Source organism: Chanos chanos, chromosome 2 (assembly GCF_902362185.1).
Source record: "Chanos chanos chromosome 2, fChaCha1.1, whole genome shotgun sequence".
Taxonomy (NCBI): domain Eukaryota; kingdom Metazoa; phylum Chordata; class Actinopteri; order Gonorynchiformes; family Chanidae; genus Chanos; species Chanos chanos.
The window spans coordinates 3,543,053-3,559,853 of NC_044496.1; the positions used below are offsets into that span (position 1 = coordinate 3,543,053).

The 16,801-nt window shown below is 44.7% G+C and overlaps 1 protein-coding gene across 1 annotated transcript in view; it reads left to right on the forward strand.

Moving 5' to 3' along the window:
* Positions 1-13,796, forward strand: part of phf21aa (PHD finger protein 21Aa) — a 37,339-nt gene extending 23,543 nt beyond the window's left edge. The window contains exons 5-18 of the mRNA XM_030793771.1: positions 4,553-4,708; positions 4,797-5,051; positions 5,220-5,303; positions 6,885-7,193; positions 7,449-7,571; positions 7,670-7,721; positions 7,901-7,980; positions 8,258-8,318; positions 9,785-9,807; positions 10,603-10,758; positions 11,778-11,853; positions 12,544-12,647; positions 12,914-13,277; positions 13,618-13,796. Coding sequence (XP_030649631.1) covers positions 4,553-4,708; positions 4,797-5,051; positions 5,220-5,303; positions 6,885-7,193; positions 7,449-7,571; positions 7,670-7,721; positions 7,901-7,980; positions 8,258-8,318; positions 9,785-9,807; positions 10,603-10,758; positions 11,778-11,853; positions 12,544-12,647; positions 12,914-13,277; positions 13,618-13,796 — 2,022 coding nt within the window. The remainder of the gene's footprint in view (positions 1-4,552; positions 4,709-4,796; positions 5,052-5,219; positions 5,304-6,884; positions 7,194-7,448; positions 7,572-7,669; positions 7,722-7,900; positions 7,981-8,257; positions 8,319-9,784; positions 9,808-10,602; positions 10,759-11,777; positions 11,854-12,543; positions 12,648-12,913; positions 13,278-13,617) is intronic.
* Positions 13,797-16,801: the final 3,005 nt, after the last annotated feature.

The following is a 16,801-nucleotide window of genomic DNA, read 5'->3' on the forward strand; positions in this document are numbered from 1 at the left end:
ACACAGTTATAACAGTTATAATTACCACAGTAACATGTGCACAGTCATAACAGTTATAATTACCATGGTAACATGTGCACAGTCATAACAGTTATAATTACCTCAAATCACAAGCACTTAGTCATAAGCGGGTTCATTAGCACAGCCACATGCACTCAGTTATAACAGTTTTGGTAACATTAGTCCCACGCCGCAGTGCATCTCAGCCACAGTGAGAGACTGTCTGAGTTGACAGAGGTCATTGAAATTGTATTTTGAAATAACATTCAACAAACAGAGTCTTGTTAGAGCCTGAGTATCTGAGGAGAAATCCAGGGTGTTTCAAACTGAACATGAAATTTACAGTGACTTCAGTCACTTCCCCCGAGTCCTTGTTATCCCTACATGCATAATTTGACGTTTTCATTTTTTTTCCCCCTCTCTCTCTCTCTCTCTCTCTCTCTTGTTTTCTCTAGAATAGCTTTATCCTCTGTTGTGTTGCGAGTGTAAATGAAAGGTGTTTGGGTCAGATTAAGACTGAATGGACAGTGTGGACTGGGTGAAGATAAGATTAAATATTAAATTAACGGGGTGAGGAAGGCGAGAGCCAAATTAAACAGTACGGTGTGTAAGGGGTGTGTGTGTGTGTGTGTGTGTGTGTGTGTGTGTGACCTGTAAACCTGATGTGCTTATTATGGTCTGGAATCAATAACTGTAGAGTTAAGACTCAGGATGTACACTGAAACAGTGAAAGCAAATATTCTCAATAATAGAACACACACACACGTACACACACACACACACACACGCGCGCGCGCGCACGCATGCATACCACCACCACCACCACCAAAATACGACTCATTCGAGGTTGAGAAATATTGAAATATAATTCCAAAATATTGGAAAACATGTCACTATTTGCATTAAAATCTCTTGACCTGTTCTATGCATGTCTGGCTTGCCTTAATAATTCATTCACCATGGTCCTCTCGTTCCTCTCTCTCTCTCTCTCTCTCTCTCTCTCTCTGACACACACACACACACACACACACTCAGTAATAGGAGTCTATAGAAATGTGTGTTCAGATTGTTTTAATCTTAATGAAAGTGTGAGAGATTTCAGGGTAAGGCCTAATGTTAGTGAATAAAACATGAAGAACAAAGACAGGTGTTGGATAAGTTCTCTCTCTCTCTGTCTCTGCCTTTCTCTATCTGTTTCTCTGTTTCTCTTTCTCTGCCCCCACCCCCTATAGTAGTTTTCTTCTCCCCTTTACGTCTGGAGTATGGTGTGTGACGGTGGGGGAGGTTGAGTCATCGGTCGGTTGCTCTGAAGCAGTTGGTTAGTCACATGTCTAGATGCTCAGTGAGACTGCAGTACAGTGAACTGCCAGCTTTGAACCGTGAAGCCATAGTCCTACTAAAGCATTTTTCCAGAATGCTGTGTTGAATGCTGGATCTGATAATGAGTTTATTGTGTAGGGATTGTGTGGATTGATTTGAATACCCAGCTGTCGCTCTGCCCGGTCCTATCAGACGTCTGCAGGAGCTGGGTGACGGGCAGAAGGTCGACTGCAGGTCACGCTCAGATTAAAGGTGAATAGGCGTGTAGGGCAGATCTGTAATCAACAGCATTGTGTTGGAGAATGCTCACAGCGCTTTCTTTTCAATGTCATTAAAAGAGTTCAGGACAATGGAAGAGACACAGAGCAGGCTGGTGAACTCAGTCATTACCTGTTTATTTTACATCACTCCTGGATCGCTGCGTGAAAAGAGATTGATAATGAAAAACCTGAATGACTCAGCCTACCTACGTACTGAGTTTCAAAAGCTTGATTTTGTCAGATCATTGAGACAAATTATCCACTGTTTATGAATTTAAAGGGGATCTAGAAGTTTTGCACGAATCAATGAATTTGTCTCTCTTGAATGAATTAAAGTTGTTTAAATCAGTTGGTAGCTGGCGGGTGCTTTGCTGGGTTTTGACTGAACAGTTAATAGAATTTCATCTGCTTCTGCAGCGTTTATAGCAATCTGCTAGGTTAGCTAGTTCCGCGTGCTAAATCCTTTGATATGGTGAAAAGAATAGAAGCAGAATGAAACGGTTGGACTGTTTGGTCTTTTCTGTGTCCCACTGTGGTTGGGTATCAAGTTGAAGGTTGTAGTGAACTCTTGTTGTTGCAGTTGTAGTTTTTTTTGTTTGTTTGTTTATTTGTTTGTTTTAACAGTAGCACAGTTGCGTTGCGATGGAGTGCTAGCATTGTGTTGCTTTCACGCAGCGTTTGCAGAAAGTTGGAGCGCAGGCACTAGCGCGGGGGAAAAGTTACCCATAGTGTCGGTTAAGCTCAATGCACTTGGCCTGCCGCCTGTGTGAGAGAGAACATTGTTTAGCTGTTTGGCCCAGTGACTACAGTGTGTATGGGCCAAGACTGAATGAGCAAGCTAGAGACCGCGTGCGTTCTTATCTAAAGCTAGCAGTACGACCAGGGACACCAAGAGAGAAAGAGAGGGGGGGGGGGTTGTTTCACTGTAAGGTGAACTGAGTCGATTGAATCAAACAATGAACTCTCTCTCTCTCTCCCTCTCTTTTATATCTCTATCAAACACGATTGGCTCTCCAGCTGTTAAGAGAAAGAGGGAAAATCTTCACAGTTTTTTTTCACAGATAAGCTCAAAACCATCACAGTAGACAAAAGCATAACGAGGCGTGTACATATGAACGTATGTATGTTTGTATGTATGTTTATTCATCTTTCTGTGAATAAATGGCTCTGTCACCTGGGTCTAAAGGCAGAACGCTGCCCTCACACCTGGCCCTGCAGAGTAAAGAGTCTTATCTTTCCTCTGCCGACGTCCCTCACATCTCAATGACTGCTCAGTTTATCTCCTGTTCATATCGGCCTCATGTGTCCTTTTAAATAGATCAGTCCCATGAATTATTAATCGCGATATAGATAGCTATTATTCTTTCGTTAATCAAGAAATTAATTAATCAGCAACGCAGACTGAATGTTGAGTGGCTAAACATTCTGAGACCTGTACGTTCTGATGGTGTGTGTTTGAGTGTGTTTGAGTGTGTGTGTGTGTGTGTGTGTGTGTGTGTGTGTGTGCGCGCGCGCGTTCAGGCTCGGTCATTTGGTTAGAACCAGAGCAGTGTAAAACCTTCATGACTCACTGTCTGACACAATGATCATCAACAAGCTTTCTTTCTCCTTCTAGATACTTCCATTCTATAAGATAAAAGCTTACAGACAAACCTCTAAGATATTATGACTGCTATGGCCAGTGAAGGGAGAATATGGAAAGATCTGGTGATGCTGACATAGGTATTTTTCTGATAACAGCGTTGTTGGTTAATTCAGTGAGAAAGTTAAGTTGAAGCAGCTCTGTTTGTTTGAGGTACTGAGGCCAATTGTCAGAATGCATCGTGTCCCTTTACCTACAGGGGGCAGTGTTGTGCGTAACTTATACGTAACTAACAAGCCTGAAGGAATGGTGTTCAGGTGTGTTAAGGGCATGTTTTAGTCCCCTCTCTGCAAAAACACACATTACTGAGAGTGTCAGACAGGCTGGGCAGTGGAGTTTGTGAATCAGTTGTCAGGATAGGGTTTAGAAACACTGCCATAGATGAGCTGTGTGATTCCGGCATTGTGTGTGTGTGTGTGTGTGTGTGTGGTGTGTGTGTGTTTGAATGGCTTTTTGGCATAGCCATGGACTTTTGTTTTAATCAGTTTTTAGTGTAAACACTGTCTTTTCATTAGCCATTTCACTCACATGTTTCAGTGCCTGATACCAAGACCTTGACGTTTCTCTTTAACTGCTTTAAAAAGAAAAGAAAAGAAAAGAAAAGAAAAGACAAACAGAAACATCATTGAACAACACAGCAGGTCTGTAATTACATACTGACCCAACCATCGTAAATAATGTGTTACCATAGTTACCGGCACAGAGGTAAACCGTCATGTTTGTGAATTTCTCACTTTCAAATTATTTTTTGACGCCTGATCTGTGCACATGACGTGACGTGACCATAACATTACGTGTTTATATTTTTTGGTGCGGCAGGTGTGAGGAAGATGGAAAGGAGCAGACCGATAAAGAAGGGTTATTATTAAATGTGAAACCTCCGTGGTTCATGTCATGAAGGCCGGGAACGCTTTTGTCTGTAGTGGGAATTTCGGAAAGCTCCCGGTTGGTTTCTGAGCGGAATGTGCTCGGTTTGGCCGAGTTAATATTTCACTGTCGCTTTTCCGCGGTTGTGACGTTCTCTCCGTCGCTCTGGCCTATCGGTTTGAAATGCCAGGACCCCCATTTAGTTTCAGCCGTGCTTATCCGCCCTTCTGTCTTCTGACAGAGACCACATGGCCCCCCCTCTCCCCGTCAGGCCGCTTATTGTTCAAAATGTCATTTATGGAAATTCCTTATACAGGATTCTCGGCTACAACCCCCCAAAGATGTTAACACAGACCATTACATAATGTTATACAATCTGTCTCTCTCCCTCTCTCCCTCTCTCTCCCTCTCTCTCTCTCTCTCTCTCTCTCTCTCTCTCCCTCTCTCCCTCTCTCCCCAACAGAAAAAGGTGGTGGAGCAGTTGAGGAAGGACTTGCTGGTGAAGCCGGAGTCGTCAGAGATCCGTCTGCACGCGCAGACGCAGGTCCCCATGTTACTGGACGGAAAAACCTCTGCACTGACCCCTCTGCAGACACAACCCTCTCTGCTCCCAGCACAGGTAACCAAACTGTTCCCAGAGAGTCCCGCTTTATTCCGGACGTTATTCCCCTCAGCTCATCCGCTCTCTTCTCTTTTCCAAACTCTAGAGTTCGGTAACGGTCACGCCCGTTATCGCCACTAAGACTCTACCTCTGGTGTTGAAAGCTGCTGCTCCTGCCACCCCCACCTCTCCCGTAGCACCCAGACCCACAATCACCATGGTAACCACCATCAGCAACACTCCGATGCCCAGTCTCCCTAACTCAGACGCTCAGCATTCGCCAGTGAACCTCCAGACGACCGGCAAGCTGACCAATCAGGGCTCAGAATCCTTTCGGATAGTCTCCAAAAACGCCGTTGTGGTAAGTACACACACCTCCCACTTTTTCGAGGACTTTTATTACGTCACTGTTTTTTTTTTTTTTAATTGGTGTGTTTGTATGCTTCTCTCTCTCTCTCTCTCTCTCTCTCGTTCTCTCTCCCTCTTTCTCGCTGTCTCTGTTCTGAATAAATGGGTGGTCTTATCACAGGTGCAGGCCACCACTCAGCCAATCAAAGTTCCTCAGTTTGTCCCTCCCACCAGACTGATGACTCCGCCCACCTGTCTGCCACAGGTTCGTCCCTATGGAAACCCCTATGACTCCTCCCCTTGTCTTCTGCTGTCTCCAGCATCACAAACCAATAAGATACTAGAGGGAAATGGGGGTGAAAACCATATGGTGATTTAGTTTCCAGACAACCACGGGGGGGAAAAAAAGAACAACAGCGTTAAAAACCGAATATGAATGACAAACCGTCCTGAGAAAACACGCTCTGCTTTTTTCAGCCAGCATCCTCTTTTCAGTCGTCTGTCCACTCATGCTTCTGTCTCCCCCGCGTTCACCTCCTCGCTTTGGCTGCTTCTTCTCTCCCTCTGCCCCGCTGCACCTCCCTCTGCCGCTAACCCCCGCTCTGTCAGCCTGGCACGACCTCTGACTTCTGACCTTCTAGCCCCGCCCACACCGTGCCGTCATGCCAGTCTCGTCGGACAGTCTACACAGTGTCACTGAAGGGTCTCTGTAGTGAGAGAGAGAGAGAGAAGGAGAGAGAGAGAGAGAGAGAGAGAGCAGCAGCGTTCTTTTGTGTTTGAATAGACAGCAAATCAGACAGATTCACAGATACATAGATAGATACAGAGAGAAAAAGACCCCAAACCTTATAACAGAGAGATATAACACAGATAGATGTCTAGAGAAAAAGAGACTACAAAACAAATAAAATGATTTAATGGTAGGCACCAGTGTCTGTTGAGGGGAATCAGTGGTTCTCTTAAATCATTTGTAAATGTTCATGTCTTAAAAGTAAATTGTCTTCATTTGTTTGAGTTCGCTTCATGATAATCTTACTTTTCAGCTGTTTCTCCGGGGGGAAAAAAACTATTGTGTTCAGATTCTAAAAAAAAAAAAAAGAAGAAGTTGCTGATTTGTGTCTTGCGTAAGTTTTGTTTGGCCAGGTTAATGTCAGTGTTTGAATGTCAGTGTGGTGTGAGGGGAAACGGTTTGCTCATTAGAGAAAGAGAAGAGTAGTCTGTTCTTTTTTTCTCTCTCTCTCTCTCTCTCTCTCTCTGAGAATGCACTGGGCTCCATCTCAAACCGCCTCAGACAACCTTTGACCTCTGCCTCTCTGTGTTTCCCAGCGCTGTTGCCCGCAGGGTTATTGTAATCCACCCAATAGAGCTCCCTAATCATCCGGATTCAGCAGGAGGATATTTATGATCTCTGCTTTCTGTGATTTAATAAGGTTTTGTTTGGTTTGCCAGCGCAGAAAAAAAGGTTTATTCAAGGACAGGGTCTAAACTAATTACAATGTTTAAATTGCTTATTTGCTCGCTTATTGTGTACGTGTGTACGTGTACGTGTGTGTGTGTGTGTGTGTGTGTGTGTGTGTGTGGGTTCGTGTGTGCTTGTATAACTGGTAAGAGTTGATTACTGGTTATACAGTCTAGACTATGGAAAGGTTATAATCATTTCGATTGGTAGGTTTTCGCCGGCTTTCTCTTTCAGTGTTTCCCTCGTTAGAATGAAAGTATATCTGGTATATATATATATATATAACCTCAGCTTCATGCAATCAACCAACTTCACATGGCCAGTGTAAACTCTGCCTCCAAACTCACTTCCTCTTCTGACTTTTTTTTTTCTTTTTTTTTAAAACAGGTCAGACCCAAACCCCCGACATGCAGCGCCCCGGTGCCCGTCATGCCCGCCGCCCTCCCGTCCGTGCTGACCGCTCCGCAGATTATCCAGGGCCCCGTGGTGTTGACCACTAAGCTGGCGTCCGCTCCTCTGACCTCAGTCTCCGGGCCTGTCCAGCAGTTACACATCCTGAACGGACAGCCGTGCGCCACGGTGACGGCCGCCCAGCTCACCGGCATCGTCATCTCCACCCCGGCGACCGCAGCAGCCCCCGCCCTGCCTGACGCGCCGCAGACGTTCCAGATCACCGACCTTACCCCAGACACCACGGTACGTCAGGGGGGGCGGGGGGGGGTGGGGGGCGTTTTTTTTTTTTTTTCTTTTTTAAACACTCTCTTACAACATGCATTCTGTCGCCGCGCTCCACCCTAATGCGTGAAGACAAGACCGTGAATATTTCACAGCATAAAAGAATGAAGTTTTTAATCATGAGATTGGAAGTTTTCTGAGGAGGTGGGAGGTGGCGTTTTATTGTGTCCTGGAGGTGTAAGGTGTCTGGTCCGTTTCTCTCTCTGTTCTCCTCAGACTGCTGTGACTCCGGGCGGAGCAGACCCAAAGATATCACCCTGCACCCCCTCTGTCCCCTCTCCTGCCCCACCCAGTACCCCACCACCTCCCTCCACCCCTAAACGCGAGGAGAACCCTCTGGTGAGTTCACTGGGTTTTTTTTTTTTTTTCTCGTTTGAGTATGGCTGCTTTGAAAAAAACCCATAAGACATATGAGAGTGTGTTTTTTTCTCCTACAGAAAGTTGCCTTTATGGAGTCCTTAGGTCTGGTCACTCCTCATTATCTGGAGGGTGAGTGCGGAGTATAACAGACGTGAATTTTGTCTTTGTGTGTGTGTGTTTGTGTGAGAGAGAGAGAGTGAGTGAGGGAGAGAGAGAGAGAGTGAGAGAGTGAGTGAGAGAGAGAGAGAGTGAGTGAGAGAGAGAGAGAGAGATTAGTAAACAGATGTGTTTGCACTGCGTTCATGTAGAGATCCAGAGCAGACGTCAGGAACGCAAGAGAAGGACAACAGCAAACCCAGTGTACAGTGGATCAGTGTTTGAGCCTGAGGTATAGCGCGCACACACACACACACACACACACACACATACACACAGAGACATGATAGACATTCATAAGCACCATGTAGATTTGTGTAAACTGTTGTCAGTCCACCATATACCATTTCACCAGCTCCCTTTACCAGAACAGGTCTGTACATAAATCACGTGCAATTACCAGGGTCACACAGGGTTAAACCCAGTCAGCAACGGAACATTCTACAAACACACACACACATGTATAAGCGTATGAGTGCTGTGTTGATGATGGTGGTTTTGTGTTTCAGCGTAAGAAGAGCGCAGTGACGTACCTGAACAGTCCTCTAAATCAAAGCTCCAGGAAAAGAGGTGAGTATCATTAAGAAGAGAAGACAGAGTTTCTCACTTTCACCCCGTCCCTCATGCTGTACGAGCTGCATGAGGAGGAGTAGACCTGGGGGTTTTTTTTGTTTGCTTTTGTTTTTTTTGTTTTTTTAAATTGTCGTTATTTTGCCAAGTTGAATATTGTGTTTATACATTGTAGCGAAGGATTTGCTGTTTATTATGTATTGGAGATTCTTGCATCAAATGTACCCCAGAATTTCAGGAATGTGTCGGAGAGAAAGTTCCACGTAAACACTGTTTTACCTATGAAGTCTGTAAATGTCGTTGTGCATACAGCGCTGGGCGGCTTCCGTAGAGCGGGCGATGCCAGGCCCCCGACAAAAACAGCCTCACTCACGCGTTCTTGGCATGGGCTTTTAAAGCCAATCGCTTTAACCCCTTTACTGACCAATCACATTTCTTCTTTTTTTCTTCTTCTTCTTCTTCTTCTTCTTCTTTTTTTTGCGCTTGTTCTCACAACATCCCTCCTACTGCAGTCTGATTGGTCAGGCTTTCCTCCTCGTGTAGCTGCTTTACTCCTACTTTTTTATGTCTTTTTTTTTTCCTGAGACTGGTAGACTTTGTGGACCTCAGACACTTGCTGTTCCTGGGCCTGAGCCACATTGCTGTCGTTGTCGAGGCCGAGTTCAGTGTGCTGCGATGCCTCCAACATTTACGCAACACACAGAAACAGACTGCGCGGTGCATGGCTCCCAGTTATTATAGCCCAACGTTTGATCGATGGTCACTCTTTGAACTGTTTGACAGAAATGTATTTTGACTGGCAAGATTTGACCTTACGTCCAGTCGTGCCAAAACAAACCCCCAACAAAACAAAACAAAAAAAAGAACAAAAAGGCTTTGAGTGTGATTATGTTCATCTAGAAGGTTTCAGATTTATGACTGGAAAACCCAAGTGTCTGGCTGTTCCATTTTCACAAATTAAACATGTCGAAATAATAATATAAACTAGCATCAAAGCACAGACTGTCCAGTTCATGGTGCTTGTAGACGTGTGTGTTAATGAGGGCATGTGGAAGTTTTGCATCAGTTAACTACATAAACAACCTTAATCAGATGTTAGGAGTTTTTACATTTACATACATTTTGTATGGCCTGTTGTAATCTTTTCTGTATAGTCTTTCCTGGACAGTGCCTAACTGACATATTACTCCCAGACTTACTGCTATAGCATCACCACGTCCTCCTCTAACCCTCTGACTTTTCACTGCTCCGCCTTGAGAGCAGAGGTTTTCTTCCCCTGACTGCTGATCTGGGATCAGTTTTACTCGTCATACTTTGGATCCTCAGAGTTGACTCATCTGAGCCCAAATCTGCAGCGAGGGAAAAGACAGCCTCCCTAATCTTGCATGCACTGCTTGCATTTCTCCTCCTGTGCACTAACGCTGCTCTCTATGCTCCGCCTCTTTCCCCTCCCACCCCTGCCTTAGCCAATGAGGAGGCCTTGCCAGAGGTATGTTATATGTTCTTTCTGTTTTGTTTCTGTCATCTGTTTCATTTCACTCAGGTCGCCCACCCAAATACAGCAGTTTGCCAGAACTGGGTTTCCACACCTCACCCAACCCCACCAGCTGCCTATCTGTCTCTCCACCCATAAAGGCGGGTGCTTGTCTTGACTCCGCCCTCTCCCAACCCCTCCCTTCGCCTAGCCCCAGCTCTGGGGATGTAAGTAGTTGTGGGGGGGGCTCTACTTCACCTGGAACAAAGAGGAAGCACTGAGCACCCACCTCCAAAATCCTTCCATTTCACAGTTGTGCTGGTAGCAAACAGCGTCCCTTAGTGGGCTGGAGGACCGGAGCTGGTCCAACCTATATGTGTTACATTTAGCTATTGTAATGTCATTACACCCCTTTTTTTCCATTTGTTTGCCTCATACTTTGATTATGCATACAGACTTACAAACTGAGCAGTCTTGATGTATCTTTCTGTGTTAGATGCTTTAGATTTCAGTCCATTATAAGGCTGCCCTTCTGGTTGGCCTGGTTTATCCTCAGTATCGTTTAGGGCTAGACTCCTCACATAACAACGCTATTTCTTCAGAGTACGGCTCTGAATTCCCACTGTGCCGTTTGTGTAAAAAGAAAAACTCTGAAGACTAACCTCAGCTTGAACAGTAAGTCAGAGAAAAGTGTTAGCCTGTACACTCAGCTGAGGTCTCTAGCGAGCCTCCAAATCCCGCCTTCCCCCTTGATTGATTGGTGGAGCCCGGAGCAGCGGCCTTATTGATTGATGCGATTCTTCCCGGCAGGGAGACATCCATGAGGATTTGTGTTCAGTGTGCAGACGCAGTGGTCAGCTGCTCATGTGTGACACGTGCTCGCGTGTCTACCACCTGGACTGCCTTCGCCCCCCCCTCAGAACTATACCCAGGGGCATGTGGATCTGCCCCAAATGCCAAGACCAGGTAAATACCTCTTCTCCCTGACCCACCCCTTACCCCCCCTCCCAAAACGCATTCCGACCTGCAGTCCTTCCCAAAGCTCCACTCAAGAGCCCAAAAGCCCGAAAGAGCAGAAAGGCCAAGATTTCAGGTCCTCGAACAACAAAAAAGATTTGCAGTCGCTACGTAGCTGTTGATGAAAAAGACCGAACGTGCTCAGCGTTGTGGAGCGAGATAAAGCCAAACCAGCTCTAGAATATCAGCAGTGACCAAATGAGGGTAGAATGAGGGTCGCAGCTGAAAGCAAGACCCCGTCATCGAAAAGGTCTCCCCAACCACGACCAGCCGTTAGCTCTGAAGCAGCGAGCGTCCTTTCGAAACCCGTCGCGAAAGAGGGCGATGTGGAACAAGGCTGTTTCATGCTTTGTAAGCTTCACCACGTTTTGTCTGACACGTGCCTGTTCTCTCCAAGCCTTGTCCTGTGTCACATTAGTGGTCCTCACATTTGTTTCTCTCATGTGTTTGTATGGATCTGATCTGGTGGGAGGACACATCTGAATACTCCCGAGAGCTGACGGACCATTCCGGAAGCTTCCATACTGACTGACATCAACAACATGATTTCTGCATCCAACCAGTTACTCAGTGTTGTTATTAAGACATAGAAACAATGGATACCATGCTCTTGACTTAATGATCAAAATAGTAATGTTGTTATTTGATGGATGAAACATCCTATTTTCAACAATATACATTTCATTGTGTTTGTGAGTTGTTACATTCCAGCTGTACGAGTGGTGATGCCGTTGAAATGAATATTATAAATGAATAGTGTTTCAACCACTCCAACCATGTTTGTTTCAACCACTCAGTGTTTGGGATTCAGCCTCAAAATCCAGTTCAGTGACCATGATTAATTTCGGTGTCTGGTCACTGAAACTGACCTTTCCCCTCTGCCAGTCAGTGAAATGGAAGTTAAGTCTTCGGTTTCCGTGTTTTCAGAAATGATCGTGTTTGAAATCAGAAACGTTCTTTGTCCTCAGATTCTGAAGAAAGAAGAGGCGATCACATGGCCAGGAACACTGGCTATAGTTCATTCCTACATTTCTTACAAAGCAGGTAAAACGCATCGCTTAAGCTGAGCCCCTTTATCTCAACCACATGATCTATGACCGTGACTCTACTGTTGTGAGAAGGTTATAAAGAGTTTGCAATATGTGAAGGTTGTGAGGTTACACCGTTGTACCACGCCTAGATTATTATTATTATTATTATTATTATTATTATTATTATTATTATTATTATTATGAATGGGAGTAATAGCAGTAGTAGTTATTGTTACTGTTGGAACTGATGAAATCGCGTGATATAATAGTTACACATGGTGTAAAATTAAATCTAACTGAGAGGTTGCTGTGGAATGTTAAGACCTTTCATTACACATTGTCCCTCCTGTCATATTGTCATATCATGTTTACTGCACCGTTTGAAAAGTCGTAGCCACTCAGTGGAGTAATGGCACTCGTCCAGTCTGAGCCAGACGATAAAACACGCCTCCCCCCAGCCTTATTTCCCATAGTTACTTTATATGGTCTCCACTAGACACCTCAACAGCCAATGACGAAGCAGGGTTTTCTCGCGTAGCCACGGACCTCTACATCAGAGGTCGAGACGGCCGAATCGGAAAAGACAGGCACGGGCGTCTCTGTCGCACGGTCTTGACTGTTGACTTCAGATTGTTCTGGCTGAGTGTGAAGTCCTGTTTTGTAATCTGCCTGCTCTGATCGCGTTCCCTGCTCTCCCCTGCAGCTAAAGAGGAGGAGAAACAAAAGCTGGTGAAGTGGAGCTCTGAACTCAGGCAGGAGAGAGACCATCTGGAACAAAAAGTTAAAGAGTTGAGCGGCTCTATAACGGTGAGAGCGGACAGCATACACACTGTCATTCCCATCACCAACAGCAGTAATATGCTCTAGCCAAAGAATGACTCTCAGACACTCCATAGGATATGTTGGATATATTGTGAAGAACATCAAATGTGAATGAGAAATATATATATATATACATACACACACACACACACACACACACACATATATATATATATACAGTATATAACTGTGAGTCTGTGATGATGGTGAACATCCCTTTAAGACTTTGGCTTCGTGTTTTTCCTCCTCAGAAATGTATGGAGACTAAGAACACAGTCCTGGCTCAACAGAAGGAGATGCAGGATTCTCTGGAGAAGGTGAAAGGCCTTGTTCGTCTGATCCAGGGCATCCACCTGCCTCCTCTCCCCTCTCTCTCTGAGACTACAGCGCCCCCTGCAGGCATGACGAACGGCGACACAGACCTTGCTAGCCATCACGCCGACCTCACCAGCCTGAACTCCAACGACACAGACACTGTTGGAAAGAACGGCAAGATAGACGAGGAAGAGGAGGACGAGGAAGACGAAGACAGCAGTACCAGCAACAGCAGTGACCTCACCCACGCCCCTCAGCCTCCTCTGCCCCAGGCACTGCCCCCCCTAGAGGTCACAGAGGGTGGCAAATAGCACCCACTTTTCCTGCAGATGATCAACCTCAGATATCAGAGTGGAGAACCAATCCAGCATCTGCTCCAGGTGTCCAAAGTTGCCAATCAGCATTATAGTTTATTTTCGTGTTCTGTTTCTTGAGGACATGCATCCACAGTGCCAGCCCGGAGAACGGAAGAAGACTAGAAAAGGGTTTTTTTTTTTTTCTCTACCAGCAGTATGCATATGCCGATTTAAGCTCCAAGAATATTAGCGCAAAGATTAATATTGTAAACAGTGGAGAAGAATAATAACGATAATAGTAATAAAAAAGTATAAAGTATCACACCGTTGTGTGCCTGTAACAGCTGCCATAGCGCCTCCTGGTGGAAACGGCTGGGAAAGGTGGGTCGGCGTGCGGTTTGGAGGAGAGAAAGGGAGAGAACAGGGACGGGAGACGAGGAACGATCGCTCGCTCCAGAAAGGTGTCCTGTCTCCGGCGTCCGAGAGGCAAAACGAGGCGGAAACCGACCCCTCGTCGGCGTAGCGGCAAGCGCAAGCGAGATCCGGCGGTTCACGGCGTGGCAGTCTGAGAAGAAACGATCAGTGTTTGAGATCGGATGAAAACCTGGCTCAACCCACAGATGGCGTTTTTTTCTTTTGTTGTTGTTTTTTTTTTTTTTACTATGTGTTACCACCCTCTCTCAGACATACACACTACCCTCAACCTTCACCTTCAAACCTTCACTCGATTCAAACGTTCAAACACTCTACCAGCTCTCGTTCTTACAAATGTTTTGTCCTTTGCCTTTTCCGCTGCACTCCGGCTCAGTCCCGTTACCACTAGAACTTCAAAATTCTCTCACCGACTTGTAGGGGCGGCGGATGGGAACGCGAGCATCCGAACTTTTGGAACCGGTCCGTTTGGAACCGGTCCGTCACGGAGACGAATTTGTAGCGCTGAAAGCGATACAGTGGAGATTCTAATTCGGCTGGTTCTTTGCGTTTCCTCCACGCTGTTCCCTTCCATCGGCGTTCATTAAAACAAAGTACTGAAGAGAGAGAGAGAGAGGGAGAGAGAAGGAGGCGTTTGCGGAAATTTGATTTAAAAAAAAAAAAGTGTAAGATTTATGGAGCCTCAGCCAAAAGATTCCTAACGTGCTTTTTCTTTCTGTGTTTGTGTGTTTTTGAAGTCGTTTTTTTTTTTTTTTTTCCTGAGTCATCTTCTTTGGCTCTGATTAAACGTGTCATTTTCTTTTCCATCTGTGGAAATGACAGAGAGAAAAAAAAAGGGATGTATTGTGCTGTTGAGTGTTTGTGGATTAAAAAAAACAAACAAACAAACCAACAACAACAACAAAAAAAAAAAAACAGAAAAAAACATTCAGGTCTTCCAAGTATTCCAAAAGTTAAGGTATACGTTAAAAATGTGTTGGGTTTTTTTTATGGTTTCTGTTCAAACTGGAATCATTTCTGTGAATAGTTTTCTTTACTTTTCTTTTTAAAAAAAAAGAAGGTATTGTTTTGCAAATAAATTATTGAACTCTGATCTGCCAAATATTGTTCACCGCAGGGAAGTGTCTTTTTTTATTTTATGAAAATAATGAAATAGATATTTAAAAAAAAAAAAAAAGTAAGTACATTTCTTATACAGAGTCTCTGTGTAATTGGATGCACCCCTATGGCAAAATTGTACATGGCCTTAAACTTCATGAACAAAGACTGTGGCTTTAGATTAGTGTTCTTTGTGTAATGAGGCGATCATTTCAGTGACAGTATTTTTTGAAGAGGTCACTCTGTGTACTCAGACTGTTTCTTTCTCCCAGTATCTCTCCTCAAAAAAAAAAAAAAAATTTAGCACACCGAACCTATACCCTACAAGGGCTGAATCACTTCACCACAAACTCCATCACCTCTGCACCACCAACGGTTTGTCACCTTAAGAAGTGTCTCTTCCAGTTTTTGGGTTTTTTTGTTTTTGGTTTTTTTTTTACTTTGTTTTGTTTTGTTTTGTTTTGTTTTGTTTTGTTTTGTTTTGTTTTGTTTTGCCTGACAATTTTGAAGTGAGTCGTTGGTAGTTTATGCACATTTGATTGATCAAAATATGCCAGGGGATTAGAATTTACCTGTTGTAATGTGAGACCTTTGTAGCATTTTAAGGGCTTTGTTTTTTTGGTTTTGTTTTGTTTGTTTGGTTTTTTTTTTTTGTCATTAGCTGAAATGTTAGCGGCGCTTGTGTTAAAGAACTCTTAAAGCGCACGGAGGTGAAAGCACAAGTCTGACTATCTGACACTCCTGCTCAGTGCAGCCGGGTGAGAGGTAGAACTATCCAGGCGCTCTCGAAACTTTGCCAAACTGAAGTCGACTTCGCCGTCTCTCAGAATTCCCCATGCCTCTGATCTGTCTCCGTCGGTCACCTGATTCTTTCTGAAAATCTAGACAGGACTGTGCCATTCTGTGACCGTTTACGTTTAGTTGATTACGACACAAGGGAATGAAAAAGTTTTTGGTTTGGTTTTATCACTACGTCTCCCAATCATATGAACCATTTGACAGAATCCTCACACCACACCAGCTGTGACTGATGTATTGTTTGTAATAATTGGTCTGTAAATTTGCTCTGTACATGTACTGCCCTCACAAGTCTGATGCACATCCCAGTTCATTCAGGCAGTTTAAACACTCTTGTATACAGATGTGTGTTGATGGCTTCAGCACCCCCACCCCCCCGACCCCCCAGACTCTGGCCCTCATGCCAGTTCCTGCCGTTAAACATCACCACAGCAGAAGGAATGGAGACATATCAAACCCGACATAATTCCCAAACCATATCTGTGAAGGAACGCTGTCCCTGAAAATGAGCAAGCACATGCGTTTTGGAAAATCAAAGGCAAAGTGATAGTCCCTAGAGTACTACTATCACACAGGAGACAGTACTGAAGGTCTAAGACCCGCCCATCTCGTCTATAAATAAAACCAAACAAACTACCATCTGTGTTGACTATAAGTAAAGCACAATAAAAAATAAAAATGCAGTAAGGCAATATGTAGTCCAAAGTTCAGTGAATTGTTCTCTCTCACACACACACACAAACACACACACACACACACGCACGCACACAGGCCTCCAGGTGAACTGTACGACATAATCGCAGTGTAAGCGTCGTGTGGGGTGGCTTTGTGTTTGTCTTGTGTTTCGTGCATGCCGTGTGGGTCTCTGTGCTATGGCCAGAGCAATAGCATTCTCTCTCTCTCTCTCTCTCTCTCTCTCTCTCTCTCTCTCTCTCTCTCTCTCTCTCTCTCTGTAGATACCTGCCGTGTGTCCCCGTTCACTCTATGGCCCTGTGGTGTAGCATTGTGTTGCAGTCTTTTCTGTTTGTGTCTTAATGAGAATTTGCCGTGTGTAACATATCTCTTCAGGAAACAGGTCTGATTTCTGTTGTACAATCAGAAAACAAGGCTTTGAGAAAGGGAGGCAGGGGTGTTATTGTCTGTAGTGCTGTTTGGTGCCTAAGCGTATACAGGTTGTGCTGTCGAAGCAAAGAGAGCATG